At 43.6% G+C, this 15696-nt stretch overlaps 2 protein-coding genes and 1 non-coding gene across 3 annotated transcripts; all 3 read left to right on the plus strand.

The window, feature by feature from the left end:
• The first annotated feature begins 807 nt into the window (after positions 1–807).
• F5J12DRAFT_t207 lies at positions 808–880 on the plus strand. Its single transcript has one exon. It is a non-coding gene; the product is annotated as a tRNA-Phe (tRNA).
• A 9785-nt stretch (positions 881–10665) lies between these two features.
• Positions 10666–10980, plus strand: F5J12DRAFT_728973 (uncharacterized protein; the record flags this gene model as incomplete). The annotated part of the gene is made up of 2 exons (XM_051741930.1): positions 10666–10750; positions 10799–10980. 2 exons carry the CDS (start codon positions 10666–10668, stop codon positions 10978–10980), a joined length of 267 nt encoding a protein of 88 aa, XP_051594383.1.
• Positions 10981–13991: 3011 nt separating this feature from the next.
• On the plus strand, positions 13992–15435 carry F5J12DRAFT_787327 (uncharacterized protein; the record flags this gene model as incomplete). Its single annotated transcript, XM_051743624.1, has 9 exons — positions 13992–14098; positions 14151–14353; positions 14411–14479; positions 14529–14585; positions 14636–14746; positions 14804–14920; positions 15020–15051; positions 15217–15256; positions 15308–15435. The coding sequence occupies 9 exons, from the start codon at positions 13992–13994 to the stop codon at positions 15433–15435; spliced, it is 864 nt and encodes a 287-aa protein (XP_051594384.1).
• Positions 15436–15696: the final 261 nt, after the last annotated feature.

Here is a 15696-nt window from a genome sequence, read left to right on the forward strand (position 1 = left end):
CATCTGCACACAGGATGACCTCACCACATTGCCAAGAACTGCTGGATTTCCAGATGAATGATTCCAACTTCATGAAGATGATTCAGACTGGTTAGTCTAAGGATCCACCTGCAGCACACTCTCTGACATCCAAGATTAAGCAGATAGCCTATCACAGAAGCTCAAAGCAGCTCAAGCAGCAGCACCATTGGCAAGGCAGGCATATATAAAGCTAGATGAATCCTTGACTGCAGAGCAGCAAAACAGCTGGTGAATGCAAGAGATTCATGCACTGCATGATCATGTCGATGACCTATCTGTCATGGACATCTGTGAAGATCAATTAAGGGTGGGTATGGTGTCCACCTTTTTTGATAAATACAAAATACTGACATATCATGAGAAGCACCAACAGTGTGTGCCATAGAACTAGCATTATTGGAGGAACCAAGACCCAGTGGAAGCCTACATGGAGCAGCTAGTTGGTGAGCATGTGGTTTATGTTTAGAAGAGGCCATAACCTCACTTCACATGGACAGAAAGGACATTGGGGAATGGGCATTGGAATTGAAAAAATTGGCTATGGCATGCCATGCTGATCACATTGCATCTGAACAACCAGGTTTTATTGCAGATGCCATGATTTACTTGAAGCTGCACCTTGAAGTGGGCTCCAACACTTCCACCAGTGAATCTGTACAGCAGACTGCATTTCTTGATGCAAATTCAGTGCAGGATTTGTTGCAAGTGTAATACTCCAGCACTCAGCAATGCTAGTCTCTACTAGCACTTGGTGGTTAAACCACACCAAGTAAGCCTAGATACCTTGACCAAATAGCTCAGTGGTTAGAGCACCCAGTCGAAACCTGGGAGGTCCAGGGTTCAATCCCCTGTCTGGTTGCATTTATTGCAACAGGATTATGCCTTGGATGATGGTTGGCTGGATGATGTGGGGGATGAGTTGCCTGCTTCAGATGGAACCCTGGCAGGACTGCAGGACAAATTGCAACTTCCATCTGCTCTTGGCATTGATGCATGTCAAGCTTGAGGGCTTCAAAATCTTGCAGAAATGGAGCTGAAGCTTTGCACAGGTCAAGCTGATGATGTGCTACATGGCCTCTGTCTTACATTGGCAGACAAGGCAGCTGTCTTTCAGGGGGTTGTGCACACAGCTAAGAGCTATTCTATGAAAACTTGGGCCTGGGATATGATCCATGCTATCAATGTCTCAGTAAAAAAACAGGCCACAATTTATAATTGATGCAGAGATGCCATGGTTGTACTTGGCACAGGTGCAGATATCTTAGGATGTTATCAAGAGCTTCATAAAGAAGACCTGGCTGTGCAGACAGCAGCCTTCTCCCAAAATGCACAGGAGCACTGTGGAACCCATCTTCCATGGTTTTGGTCAATCAACATCCCATGGGACACAGAATCAAAGAGCTGGATGTCTGAATGTGTGTTGACCTTACTGTTCAACAGTGCTTTAAGGTTGATGAACTTTCTTCAATTAGTTTATCATATTCATTGGCTGTGAGCAAAATCCATCAAAGATCATTGGGAAGAAGAGGAAGAGCTTGTAATATCAGAATTTCAATGGGCTATAAGTTTCTTCAGATTTTGAGCAAAAGAATGGCATAAGGTACATATGGGAAGCAGCACTATTGGAGCTCCTGGGGTGCAGTGTTATGCAGTGAGGCAGAGGATGATGTATTTGAGGTTGGCTGAGCATGCTGAATGCAAATGGCAGGCCATGAATGTGACTGATATTCAGTTTGTTCTGGAGAAAGATTTGTAGTTAAATGTTAGCTTAATGTGAACCTGCAGTTTCCATTCCCCACCCTTGCATTCTGCCCTGTAGCTGATGGGCAGGTCAGCAGGTTCTGTGCAGGAGATGTCCAGTGGCAAGCTAGCCCATTCATTCACCTTTTGCATGTTTTATTTCCATTGTGGATATGGATATGTCTGGTATGACATGAGTATGTATATCATTTGTCTTGAAAGGCTCATGCATCTGTGGGCTGAGATGAATGGCAACAAACCATTGTTGGGAAACAGAATATTTATTGCTCACTACAGAGGGTGAATTGGTCACTTGTGACTGGCTGAATGCCCTTGGTTGTATTTGCATCTGTGGAGAAATATTTATCTGCTCATTTGCCAAGCTTCTGCCTATTGAAATACATTGGCTCCTGCAATAGCAGAATGCAATATTTTCCCTGAATTGAACCTTGCAAATCTCACAATCCACTTGTTTGCACATGTCCCACCTGTGGGCATACCTTGGATCCTACATTAGTGCAATGAGAATATTGCTTTGCATTTGCATCCAATGACTGATTGCTCTCAGCCTTGCATCTCACACAGTCCACTCATTTTGAAGGGTTCCTTCTATCAGGATCCATTGAATGCCATGTTAGCAGGTCAAGACAGTCCATATCAACCTTGCATATTGTGCAGGCCACTCATTTGGAAGGGTTCTGTCTATCAGGATCCATGGAATGCTGTTTTCACAGGCTGACATCTTTCTTTGCATCATTATCCTATTATTAGCCATTATCTTGTTTTGTAACTCTCAAGTGAATGCTGTAGATAGCATAGCCCACTCATTCACCAGGTGTCCATCTATTGGGATTCATCAGTGGCCATATTAGCAGAGTCAGATGTGTTGGCCAAATCAGACTATTAATTGCATTCGTGTCAAATGGCAGGTTGCTATCACATATCACACAGTCCATTCATTTGCAAAGGTTCTGTCTATCAGGTTCCATCAGCTCTGGTTTTAGCAGAATGAGACCATCCCACTATCTCATTTTTAAGTTTCAAGTTAACTATTCTATGTCACAAAGCCATACATTCACTAAGCTTCCACCTATTGGGATACATTAGCAGTTGTTTTAGTAGAATGAGATTATCCTTCACAATTCTGTTGGCTGTCTAGCCATTATTGTCTTCTTCTCACTCTTAAATAAAGGTTGAATATATGATGCAGCATGAGTGGTCAATTAAAATGGAAATATAAAATGACATCGTATGTACCATGGAGGAGTAAAATGATAGATGGCCTCATTCACCCTGCTGTCCTATCTGCCCTTGTCTCATCTGCCAGAGGCCCTAAGAGATTGATGAGATCATCACTCAATGCTCATTCATATACCTGAATACACAGAGCCTCCAGCTTGCAAGCCATCCTGTCCAGTGTCTGCATGGTTTCATCCTGTTGTATTTGGAAATCATACATTTGATCCTCATAGTATTGGCAGTGGGCCTCAGCATCATGGAGTTGACATTCCAAATCTTCAATTCACTCTTTGATTGTGTTGGATGTTTGTGACACCTTGGCAATTGGGGCACAGATGGGTGATGGTGCACTGGGAGTTGCAGCAGTTGCAAGTTGGATGGGTGCTGCTGTTGTTGATGGGCAGGTGTCTGCTTTGAATACAAGGGTTAACCATGATAATTAGTGTAAATGTAGAGTGATTAAATGTACCTGCTGCTGTAGATCCCTCTACCTCCTGCGCAATGGATGGGCCAGCCTTGACAATTGAATCCACTCATACAGCAGCTGGGATTGGGCAGGAATCCCTGCATTTGAATGCAGGAATACAAATCTCTAAATAAAATTTGAGTCAGTGTAAATACATGAAATTGTGAACATACTGAGTGAAGATCCCTTGGGGATCATCTCTCCCTGGTTGGAGGGCCCAACCCTGGCATTGATGGCTTTGGAAGCCATCGAAACATGTTGCTTTGGGGGATGTTCCTTTGGGCTTTGGGATTCTTGGGCCTCCATCATCAGGGACAGACTTCAAGCTTGCTTTTTTCCCCTGGCTTGTCATGGATTCCATTGAGTTGGAGCAGCAATCCCACCTTTGGCATGGCTACATCAAGTTTTGTGACCATCACATGGGAAGCAGGACTTCCCAGGGTTCTTGTAGCATCAGACCTTGTGTCTGCAGCACAACTCGCAGGAATGGGGGTCAGGGGAAGGCATCCTTCTGGCAGCTATGGCAGTGTGACCATATAGTCCATCTGACAGTGGACAAGGCTTGCATTTTGATTGGCCTTGAGTGGGAACATTGTTGTCATTGTTGGTTTCTACTGTTGCCTTCCTAGAGCAGGATTGATGTCTGGATTGATGGGACATCATTTTTGTGGCAGCTTTGCACTTCTGCCTGCCTCATGCTGGTTCTTCCTCATCATCCTCCTTCTCTGGCACCTCATTGTCACCCTCATCATCCACCTCCATCTTGTGCAAGCTATCTGCTATCATTTGCTCCACCTCTGCATTGGTCGCATTCCATTCACTCATAGGCATTTCAGTCTCTTGAGTGGGTGGTGTTGGTGTTAGCACCATGTGGGGCATAGGGAGGCCCAACTGGTGGTAGTCATATTGATGCTCAATGATGTCAAGCCACTTGTGGTTGGCAACATCAGTTTTGGAAGGGGATAGGGCAGTCTTCCACTCAGGCCATGGGTGCTTGATTGAGCCAAGGTCTTCATGCCACTTTAAGAACATGTCACCACTGATGAGGGTCATTGGAATCTCATCCATCCTAGTGATGAGGTTGCATACAGCATCCTGAATGCATCAGTTAGTGAAACAGATGTGATGATGCTATGATGCACTAGTTCATTGTTTATTGCCTTGATGGCACCTCTCCACTTCACAATCTTGTCCACCTTTCCCAGCTTGCTGCTTTCCATGATATCCTTGAAGTAAATATGAAGGATGCAGTTGGCTGCAGCATTGAGCTCAGGCAATTTCTTGCAGAGCTTGTGAGATGATGACAATGACATGTTTCTGATGATGAGACAATGGAGTAGTTTGACAGTGAGAGTGGTGATGGTGATTGGAGAGTGGAAGAGTCAGAGGTTAAAGATGGACAATGAGATATGTGGGTGTTGCATTTTTTATCCTGCCTATGAATGATTCCCACAGCATGATGGAAATACCAGTACAAGTCAATAATCCTAAATGCATATATGAAGCAGAGGCTCAGATAAAAATATGATGAATTGTTCTGGAATAGCATTGCTGTTTGTTTTGTGTGTTTCCCATCTGCTCCAATGGTGGAGCCTGGCTTGCAGCTACATAGACCAGCACCTGAGATTCCAACTAAATAGGCAAATTGTCCAATGTGAAACACAATTTATAGTGGGAAATTCAGATACTCTATAGTGCAAGGGGTTCCACTTTCTTCATTTCTTGTCTTCCTGGGTCTGTCTTATATTGTGACAGGGGGATAACCCATTTATGGATAGGCCTGTCTTATGCAGTGCCAAGGGTTTGTAATCCTGCAATGGATGGATTGGCCCATCTTACATTGTAACACTAGTTTTTGTTTTCCCTTATCTGCTGCCTGAGAATACCATGGATGGGCCTGTCCTTATGTAGATCCCTTTGATCTCCCTTTCTGCTGCCTGAGAATGCCTTACATGGACCATCCTTATGTAGATAGCTTGGATCTCCCTTTCTGCTGCCTAAGAATACCATACATGGACTTGTCCTTATGTTGTGACAGGGGTGCATCTTGCTAGATGGGCCCATCCATTTGTTGTGATGATATACATGATACTACTGAAGGGCCTGTCCTTATGTTGTAATGCTATTAGATGATATTACTGATGGGCCCATCCATATGTTGTGACAATATAAACAATACTACTGAAGGGCCCATCCTTATGTTGTGACACTATTAAACAGCATTACTGATGGGCCCATCTTTATGTTTCGACAGGGTACATCTTACTGGGGCTGGGCCCACCCATATGTTTTGACAATATAAATAATACTACTGAAGGGCCTGCCCATATGTTGTGATGCTATACATGAGATTACTGACAGGCCCATCTTTATGTTTTGTCAGAGGTACATCTTACTGTGGATGGGCCCATCCATATGTTGTGACTCTATTAAATGATATTAGTGATGGGCCCATCTTTATGTTTTGACAGGGTACATCTTACTGGGGGCCCACCCATATGTTGTGATGATATAAATAATACTACTGAAGGGCCTGTCCATATGTTGTGATGCTATGCATGAGATTACTGATGGGCCCATCTTTATGTTGTGACAATATAAATAATATTACTGAAGGGCCTGTCCATATGTTGTGATGCTATACATGAGATTACTGACAGGCCTGTCTTTATGTCTTGTCAGAGGTATATCTTACTGTGGACAGGCCCATCCATATGTTGCATAATACTACTGATGGGCCTGACCTTATGTTGTGACTCTATTAAATGATACTAGTGATGTGCCCATCTTTATGTTGTGACAGGGGTATGGCTTATTATGCATGGGCCTGTCTAGATGTTGTGACACCATAAATGATATTACTCCCAGGCCTGTCCACATGTTGCCAACTTTGTATTCTAATCATAGACAGGCCTGTCCTTATGTTGTGACCCTATCCATGTTATGATAGGCAGGCCTGCCTTGATGTTGCAACAAGGGTGTAACATACCAGGATGGTGTGAGTCAAGGTGTGGTTCAGTGGTGAAAACCAACCAAAACCAACACAAAAGACAAAAAGGAGTGAGTGGTGGTGAGCCTATGCAGTACCTAGATGGTAGAACCTTTGATTTTGGTGGGTTTTTGTGAGCTACAACACTCAAAGATGAGTGCTGAGGGTTGGGGGTGCTCCTGACAAAGAGGGAGCAAGAATGTGATATAAAGTGATAGGGTAGACTGCTGTCAGCCTACAGAAGGATGGATGGTGACTTAATTTGATGTCCTAAGCTGCACTGAGCTCAGGGAGGGCTTGGAGCGAAGAATATTGATGATAGACAAGGATAAGTGAAATAGGTGATAGTTAGACCCTTAATAAAGTCACAACTATCAAAGCTGCTGAATGAATTACTGAGTGATGATAAAATGTGAGCAAGAGGGGCTCTCTGACATCTTCTCTTTTTTTTGCTATCTAAGTACAGTGATTTATATACAGTACAGGGGTGTTGCCCATGGAAAACAAGGTGCAAACACTTGGTAAGTGATTGGTAACTGATGAGTAAGGAATGTAAGCAATGGGTAATTGTCTTGGAAAGCATTGGTAAGCATTGGTAAGGATTAGCAAGCCAAAAGGCAAAGGATCAGTAAGCAAAGTCAAAAGATTGGTAAGTATTGGCAATAGGTGAGTCAAAGACAGTCAAAACATCAAAGTATGAGTCAAGTAATGTCAGGAACTGGGAAAGTGCACTGGAATCACATTAGGGGGAGGCTGTGCATGTCACATCTTGAAGAGATCGCTTCTAGGCCAAGGTGGGATGACAGAGAGGCAGCACTGATCTGATGCCAATATAGTACATCCAAAAGTGGACAGGGTGAGCCAGATGTCAACAGGGGTCAAGCTTTGGGGGTCTGTGGGGTGACAGAAGCATAGGGGATTGCAACTTTCCCCCCAAAACCATCCTCTCAGTGAAGCAAATAAAAACTTCATGAATGAGGCCCTGTTGGAAGAGAGGATGAAGGCAGAGTGTCTGCTGCTGTATCTTGCAATAAGGAGGCAAGATGTGCATCATAATCATCATGGATGTGATCAGGGAGAGTGGAGAACAGTAGATTATACTGTAGCTGTCACAATCTTGGAAGAATGACAGATGAGACTGGTACAAAGACATTGCAGGGAGCAGAGAGGAAGGATCCATATGCTTCTTGGACTGGGGAGACTGAAACAACCACATAAGACCTTTCCAAGTGAATGACAGACCTGAGGTGACCAAAGAATGTCCTCATAGAGGTCATACTGACAAAAAGAACATGCTGTCCAAGCTGGATGGGCTGAGAGGGCACAGACAAGGGTGGGATGTACCAGGATGCTTCAGGACAGAAGCTGGTAGGAACTCCTGGTAGATATATGTAGCCATGGTCCCTAGCAAAGGGGACAAGTGAAATGATTGATATGGAGGTGGCCATATCAGAAGAATTAGCAAAATGAGCATCTTTTGGAGGGAGTGCTGTAGAAATGTGTGGAGTGTGCAAATCCTTTCCAATTTTGGAACGTAGGATCATGTGGCTGAGCACTACAAGTGAGTGTGGGAATGGTCTCAGTATCTGCAGAAACAGCAGAGATATGTTGAAAACTGGAATGCTGTACACAGGTGCTTAAGAATTTTAACCAGCACTTAACTTGCTCCCTTTCTTTTTCTTTGGCACTGATGATTCATTCTTGTGTGAGTGATGACCACCAACATTTCTGGCTGTCCTTCTTCACATGAGGGCTATGGTCTTCATCTCCACTCATCAGCTGTATCCATGTCCACCTCACCAAACACCTTTGGTGTGTGACACTGACCTCAACATTAGTTACCCATCACTGCCATTCACCCCCTCCACATCACTATCCAGTCATGACTTGTCACCCCAAGCCTGTTATGCATCCCCTTTGCCATCTAATGATCCTCATGAAGTGTCCCAAGTCATTCATGGTTCCCACTACATCCCACCCCCCACATGACCCTATTCACTTGATCATGTGGCTGAAGGTTGCAATTGCATAAACAGACTTTCGATGGCTAATGCAGTCATTGAACACCCTGCTGGCACAATTGTCAAATATCAATATCCTCACACTGGTGCATTTGATGGCAAGCAAACTGCCCATATATTTACTGTAAATCCAGACTCTACTACTGCTGATGATAGCCCACAAAGTTCATTTCAATACTCACTTGGCAACACCCATGGTGGATGCAAGGGTGTCAACTGCCACTTAATCCAGGATGCCTCTGGTGTGCCTGCCCTTTCTGATCATTTACATACATCATGTAAGTTTCTTTTCATTGTAAATTTGATCACTGTTAATGGGTTAGTGCAGGCAGGGGACTCAAGATAGGTTCCACTTGTGATCCATCCCAACTAATTTCCATGCATGCATACACAAACTGTGGCCACATTTGTGATGTAATTACCCCAGTTTCATTCTCTGCAGCTGAGACTGCTGTGCAAGAAGTATTCCTGAAGACATTGGCATTTTTTTGTGCATTACAGGACCATGGGTGCTCATTCACTGCTGCTACAGAGTACCTAGGTATAATACAGCACAATGAAGAACATGACGAGTCATATTCTGACTCAGAGAGCAATGCAGAGATGGTGTTAGCCTCCCACTGTCATCAATGCAATAGCTGCCATCCAAAACATGTGGCCAATCATTGTATAGGCAAGCCTATTCTCCAGTGAGACTGTTTCAACAACCCTCTCATACAGCAAGTAAATATTTTCTTATGTGTTATACAGTTTCCAGATACTGATTAATAATAGGTGTCAATATTGATCATGCCATGACTGTGCACACCTAGTTCTACAAAACCTGCAAGAGTTTGATGTTAGCTATCTCATGGCACTTATTTCAGGTGATACCAGGACTATCAAACAGCATGAGGAACTGGCAAAGTACTGTGGGTATGGGCCACTTGTCCCATGCACCTTTGTGGTGTCTCCATCAGAACAAAAACAAGTTTGTCATATGTAGTACCCATTTTCTTGCCAGTTCACAGTCTGATAATATCTCCAAGAATTTTATCATCGCTCAGCAGATGGAAAGCTTGCACAGGGCAAACTTTGTCCATGGCCACAAAAATGCCAAGCAACATTTGTTATTTATATGCCAAAAGACCTTAAGAAATTTCCCTGTGTGGTCGTGATTTGCTGCAATCCACACTCTCATCCACCACCTTTCACCAGTGAAGACACCTCCCACAATTAAGTCTATTTTTGCAAACTTACTGTGTGACATGGGCTGGCACTTAGTGGACACAACACCATGCTACATTGTTCTGGATTCAGGATTCATGTATGGTTTACATTGTGAATTGGGGTGGATAGGTGAACAAACAATAACACTATTGGACCCCCATCCATCCCTTGCAAATTTGGATCATGTTCAGTGGCTCATCAATGCACATCACCTGAAGAAGTACCCACATGGGACAAGTATTGATGGTAAGGAGTCTAAATTTATTTTTAAAACTAATTCTGACCATCCTAGGTGCATTACACCTCTTCCAACAGCCATCTGATGACCCACCATACCTCCGTTGTGTCGAGGTACACCCACTACCAGGTTCCGAAGTGTTCCATCTCATTATTTGCATGTCTCCTTTTATGGCATCACAACTGATGCATGTGAGACATCTCTTGATTGACACATCATTCAAATGTGTCCATGGGTGGCAGGAGTTCAAGATAGAAGCCTGGGATAATGAACAGATGTGGTGTAGGTACTTTCCTGCTGAGTCTGTGTTGAGTTACTGATGTCCTGTAGCCATTGCTGTCACACATGCATTCACAATGTTGCAATCTGCTGAGGCCCATTTCATTCTCTTTCAACATATCTTCTCAATTGCATCAGCAGACACTGGAATGCTGGTTGCATTCCACCACATAGATGGATATGGGTTTCATTCATTTGTTGCAGATGGACACAAAGGACAAGCACTTGGTAAGACCACATCATGTCTCTTTAAACACTGCTCAAGGAATCAACAGGACTTGGAATGTATTGTGTTTCCTTGTGCTACAATGACCACCATCAAGATAGATATGAGCCACACTGTTGGCTTTCTGACCTCAATCCCTATGATCATCTTACACAGTCCTATTGGTTCTGTGTAACACATGTCAAGTATCATATTTTTCTGCTGAGAACTTACATAACTAGTGAAGTATATGCTGCTATGCTCAGCCTCTTGTCATCAGAGGAGCAACCAGATCTTGACTGCACACTTGCAATAATCAGAACAGGTGGAAAGAAGGCAAATGGTGCATTTACTATTGTCATACAGCCCTCAAACACTAACTGTACTCAAGCATGGCTGAAGAATAAACTGGAGAGCAACAGATTTGGATTGAAGGAAATATATAGGCCAGTGAGTCTTATTCCAGAGGAGATTTGGAAAGCATCTCCAATGACAACAAATGGCAATGAGCAAGCACATCGCAATGTCAACTGTGATGGCACAAATCTCACCTTGCTTGGAGGAATAATGTGAGGAAAGGCATACAACAACTGTGCTGCAGCAAGCATACATACTCATCAATACAACAGGGTATATACAAGAGATCAAAGTGCCACTCACACATGACATGCCTCAAGGTCAATTGCATGACTGGGTAAAGTTCCAGTCTACTTCACCACCAAGATTCAACTAATTGAACATTTTAGCATACACACAACATAAGCAAGCAGGAAGCCATCCAACACAAAGTCTACCCACCAATGTCATAAACATTCCAACCACTGCATCTGTCCCAAACATGATACCTGTGAACAGTAACAATCAACACAAGCAAAATAAACCACAGACATATCAGATATATACTTACAGTACACTTGCCAATGCACTAACTGCAGGCATTACAATCACTGACTATAGACCACCAGCTACAACATACAACACTTACCCAAGGGTACAAGCCAGCCATCCAGTGATCTCAACCTACAGCTCACTTGAGGGTGCACTTGGATAGTACTACAAGCAATTACAATTATAATTTCTGTAAGGGAGAATGGACAGCATTGACTTACAACAGTGAACACCCATGAAGGATGGTTGGCAAGGGCTTGACAGTCATATCATAGGGAAAAGCAACAGAAACAAGAATATCAATAATGGGAAAGATCAACAGACAAAGAGGCAGCTGGATGAGCACAAAGCCAAGGAGAAAAGGAATGGGAGGATGACAATGACATCAGTGACAACAAGTGGGGGGAATGAAAGCAAAGCAGAGGAAAGAACTTTATGAGGTCACCATTATATAGAGAATGACATGTTCCTCCCATGTGATTCACCTTACCTGAAAAGGGTATGTGTTCCTGGCAGAAGCAGTCCCAGGGGTCCACACAGTGTGATGTCTGCAAGGCTGCTCAGAGCTTTTCTCTCACACAAAATGGGGAACTGAAAAAGTTCAGAGTGCTAACAAGCAACTACAAGCTCATCATTACTGGATGCCTGCTGTCACACACCAAAGGTGTTTGGTGAGGTGGACATGGATACAGCTGATGAATGGAGATGAAGACTGTAGCCCTCATGCAAAGAAGGACAGCCAGAAATGTCAGCAGTCATCCCTCACACAAGAACAAGTCATCAGTGCCAAAGAAAAAGAAAGGGAGCAAGTTAAGTGCTGGTTAAAATTCTTAAGCACCTGTGTATGGCATTCCAGTTTTCAACATATCTCTGCTGTTTCTGCAGATACTGAGACCATTCCCACACTTGCTTGTAGTGCTCAGCCATGCAATCTTACCTTCCAAAATTGGAAAGGATTTGTGCACTCCACACATTTCTACAGCACTCCCTCCAAAAGACACTCATTTTGCTAATTCTTCTGATATGGCCACCTCCACATCAGTCATTTTGCTTGTCCCCTTTGCTAGGGACCATGGCTACATATATCTACCAGGAGTTCCTACCAGCTTCTGTCCTGAAGCATCCTGGTACATCCCACCCTTGTCTGTGCCCTCTCAGCCCATCCAGCTTGGACAGCATGTTCTTTTTGTCAGTATGACCTCTAGGAGGACATTCTTTGGTCACCTCAGGTCTGTCATTCACTTGGAAAGGTCTTATGTGGTTGTTTCAGTCTCCCCAGTCCAAGAAGCATATGGATCCTTCCTCTCTGCTCCCTGCAATGTCTTTGTACCAGTCTCATCTGTCATTCTTCCAAGATTGTGACAGCTACAGTATAATCTACTGTTCTCCACTCTCCCTGATCACATCCATGATGATTATGATGCACATCTTGCCTCCTTGTTGCAAGATACAGCAGCAGACACTCTGCCTTCATCCTCTCTTCCAACAGAGCCTCATTCATGAAGTTTTTATTTGCTTCACTGAGAGGATGGTTTGGGGGGGAAAGTTGCAATTACTAAGGGTCTAGTTATTGTCTACTTTGCTTATTATCATCTATCATCAATCTACTTTGCTCCAAGTCCTCCCTGAGCTCAGTGCAGCTCAGAGCATCAAATTAAGTCATCATCCATCCTTCTGTAGGCTGACAGCAGTCTACCCTATTGCATTCTCTTGCATTCCTGCTCCTTCTTTGTCAGGAGCACCCCCATCCCTCAGCACTTGTCTTTGAGTGTTATAGCTCACAAACCCTCCCAAAGAACAGGTTCTACCATCTAGGTACCACATAGGCACACCACCACTCACTCTTTTTGTCTTTTGTGTTGGTTTTGGTTGGTTTTCACCACTGAACCACACTTTGACTCACATTGGTTGGTGATAGCCCAGCATTCCCAAGAATTGCATGGGCATGGCTTAAGGCATACCTCTGTGAGGCAGAGAGGTCCATCTGTAGTCACTGGTAGGTGGGGTGACTGACATCATGATGGACATTGCTTTATACTACTGATCCCCACACTAGACATTGAGACCTAGAACTGACATCCACAAGGATTTGGCACCTTCCAAATATGGATAGGACACCATTGTTTGTTCATCTGCACTCTGCAAGGACCTGTCATCATCATTGCTGCAATACATTTGATTGTGCTCAACAGGCCAAGACATAGCACTGATGCCAGTGATCATACCATTTGACAAACAAGTGTATTTCCAGGACAACCTGGGCAATGTCAGATGCAATGGTGATCTCAATTTGGTGTGTGTGCAGCATTCAATCACATAGGCTGATATTGTCTGTACAGAATATGCTGTGTATGTCAGGCCACCTGTGGTGCAGTCATTCAACTGTAGTGGCATTAGGTTGGTGTCCTTTTGCAATCCAGACCATTCTCCTCTGTCTTTTACATTCAATTGTTCTGCAGCTTTGTGGCAACATTTTCCCCTATGCTGTGATTCTATGACAAGAATTCTCTCTGCCCTGTCATAGACTCTCTTGGATGTAGCAACCAATACATTTCTTACTGCTTCTTCTCACATAATTCTGCAATATGTGTAACAGATAGCTCAATGACTGGAGTGTTTGATAACAGCATATAAAGGCAAAGTCCTCCCACTGGTCAGCCCCAATTTCCCTCTCAGACTCACTTCTCCTTGATACTATGCCTCTCTGTCACCCAGTCTTTGCTATCTGCCAGGCACAACAATGCAGTAGCACAGAACTTGTTATATATTCCTGCAATGTTCAACAGATTGTTGAAATTGCATTGTAAGTTTTTTGTTTCTCATTCCAATTTCAGGCTCACATGCACATTGTACAGTCCCATATGTTGTGGAAGGCATATTGTCCCTAGTTGCATCCTGCAATATCTTAAACAGTGTGGTGCATTCTGGGAGTGCTTCTGTGGTATCCTTTCCAATGAACCTTGGCCAGTGCACTTCATCAACTTTGCTGTCAGCAGTACAAATACAGTTTGCATGGAAGTTCTTTGTCATTCTCATGTCAGTTTGTGTGGATTCCAGTGTAAGTTGTTGCCCTGCATCATTTGCTTTGCAAACTATTCACATTTTGTCTTCACAGTGAATCTCAATGAGACACACCATACAGCCATGCTGCTTTCATCTTATGATGGAATTCCACCACTTGCTAGTGGGTTCTCTTGTTCTCCTGTCCTCCCACACCACTCAATTTCTTGTAGCCCCAGGCCAAAATACTGTACCAGATGTCAACTATCTCTTCAGAACTTTCGAGCACAGTCAGCCCATGTTCTGATGGGACATGCTGAAATAGCACCATATTTCCCAGAATACCTAGGCTCACTTACCTCTGTGTACAATGGATACAGACTCATTGGGCCAGAGGTATCCTTCACTTTGCCACAACATCAGACAAATACCAGCCATTGCACACATTCCAGTGAGTTGCACACAGTAAAAGCAATTCACATTGAGCTAACCAACAACATCTTCAAAGGTATTACCCCACACACAAAAGATATACTACTTGGTAATAACAGTCTTAGACAATGCACACCAGCATCAACCTCCAATACCACTAGACATGACACCACAGAGGTAGCAGACCATGAATGTGAACTGCTTCTCACACTCATGTCTGGGATGGGAATTAGCAGATATGATAGAATAGGTCTGCTAGAAAAATGTGATCATTGTGGGGTTATATTCACAGCTAGCAGACTGCATGCTCACATTCATTGTGAGGTATGCCAAGGGGTAGCAAAGTGAAAGGATAAGAGTACCCACCTTCACACAAACATAGAGGTGACCCAAGTTCTGTATGCAATGAAACAACAGCAGTAGACATTAATAAGCTACAGTAAATACTTGATCGGTGGTAGTAATGTGATAGTAATATACTTACACTAGATCAATGATGAGACATGTGTCATCAAGCTCAAACTGCGAGGTGAAGATACAACGATCAGCACACTTACATGACAAGGATGATGGGGGACAGGGAAGAAGAGAGGACAACAACAATGGCAAAGAAAGGACATTGAAAATGATGGGGAGATTGATGATGAGGGAATTGGGAAAGAGCAGGAAGAAATGAAGACTGATCTTATATATGCTGCACATGTCTGATTTTTTTCATTGCTTAATTGGAGTCCTTGGGGGCTGCATGACTTGCGACTGGTAGTCAGGGCTTTTTCTACTTGGACCTTTTCATCAGCACAAAATGGGGAACCAAAAAAGTTCAGAGTGATAACAAGTGACTCATCACTCAGTAATGATCCCAAAGTCAAATGTAAAAATTGGGTGACTCCCACACTGTCAGAACTTACCAGAATCTGATGAGAAAGGAATCTTTAAACAGGCATAGATGATCCCTGGTGCTCTGCAGGC

Source organism: Pisolithus orientalis (genome assembly GCF_024613125.1).
Source record: "Pisolithus orientalis strain OTSU chromosome Unknown F5J12scaffold_100, whole genome shotgun sequence".
In the NCBI taxonomy this organism is placed as follows: Eukaryota; Fungi; Basidiomycota; class Agaricomycetes; order Boletales; family Pisolithaceae; genus Pisolithus; species Pisolithus orientalis.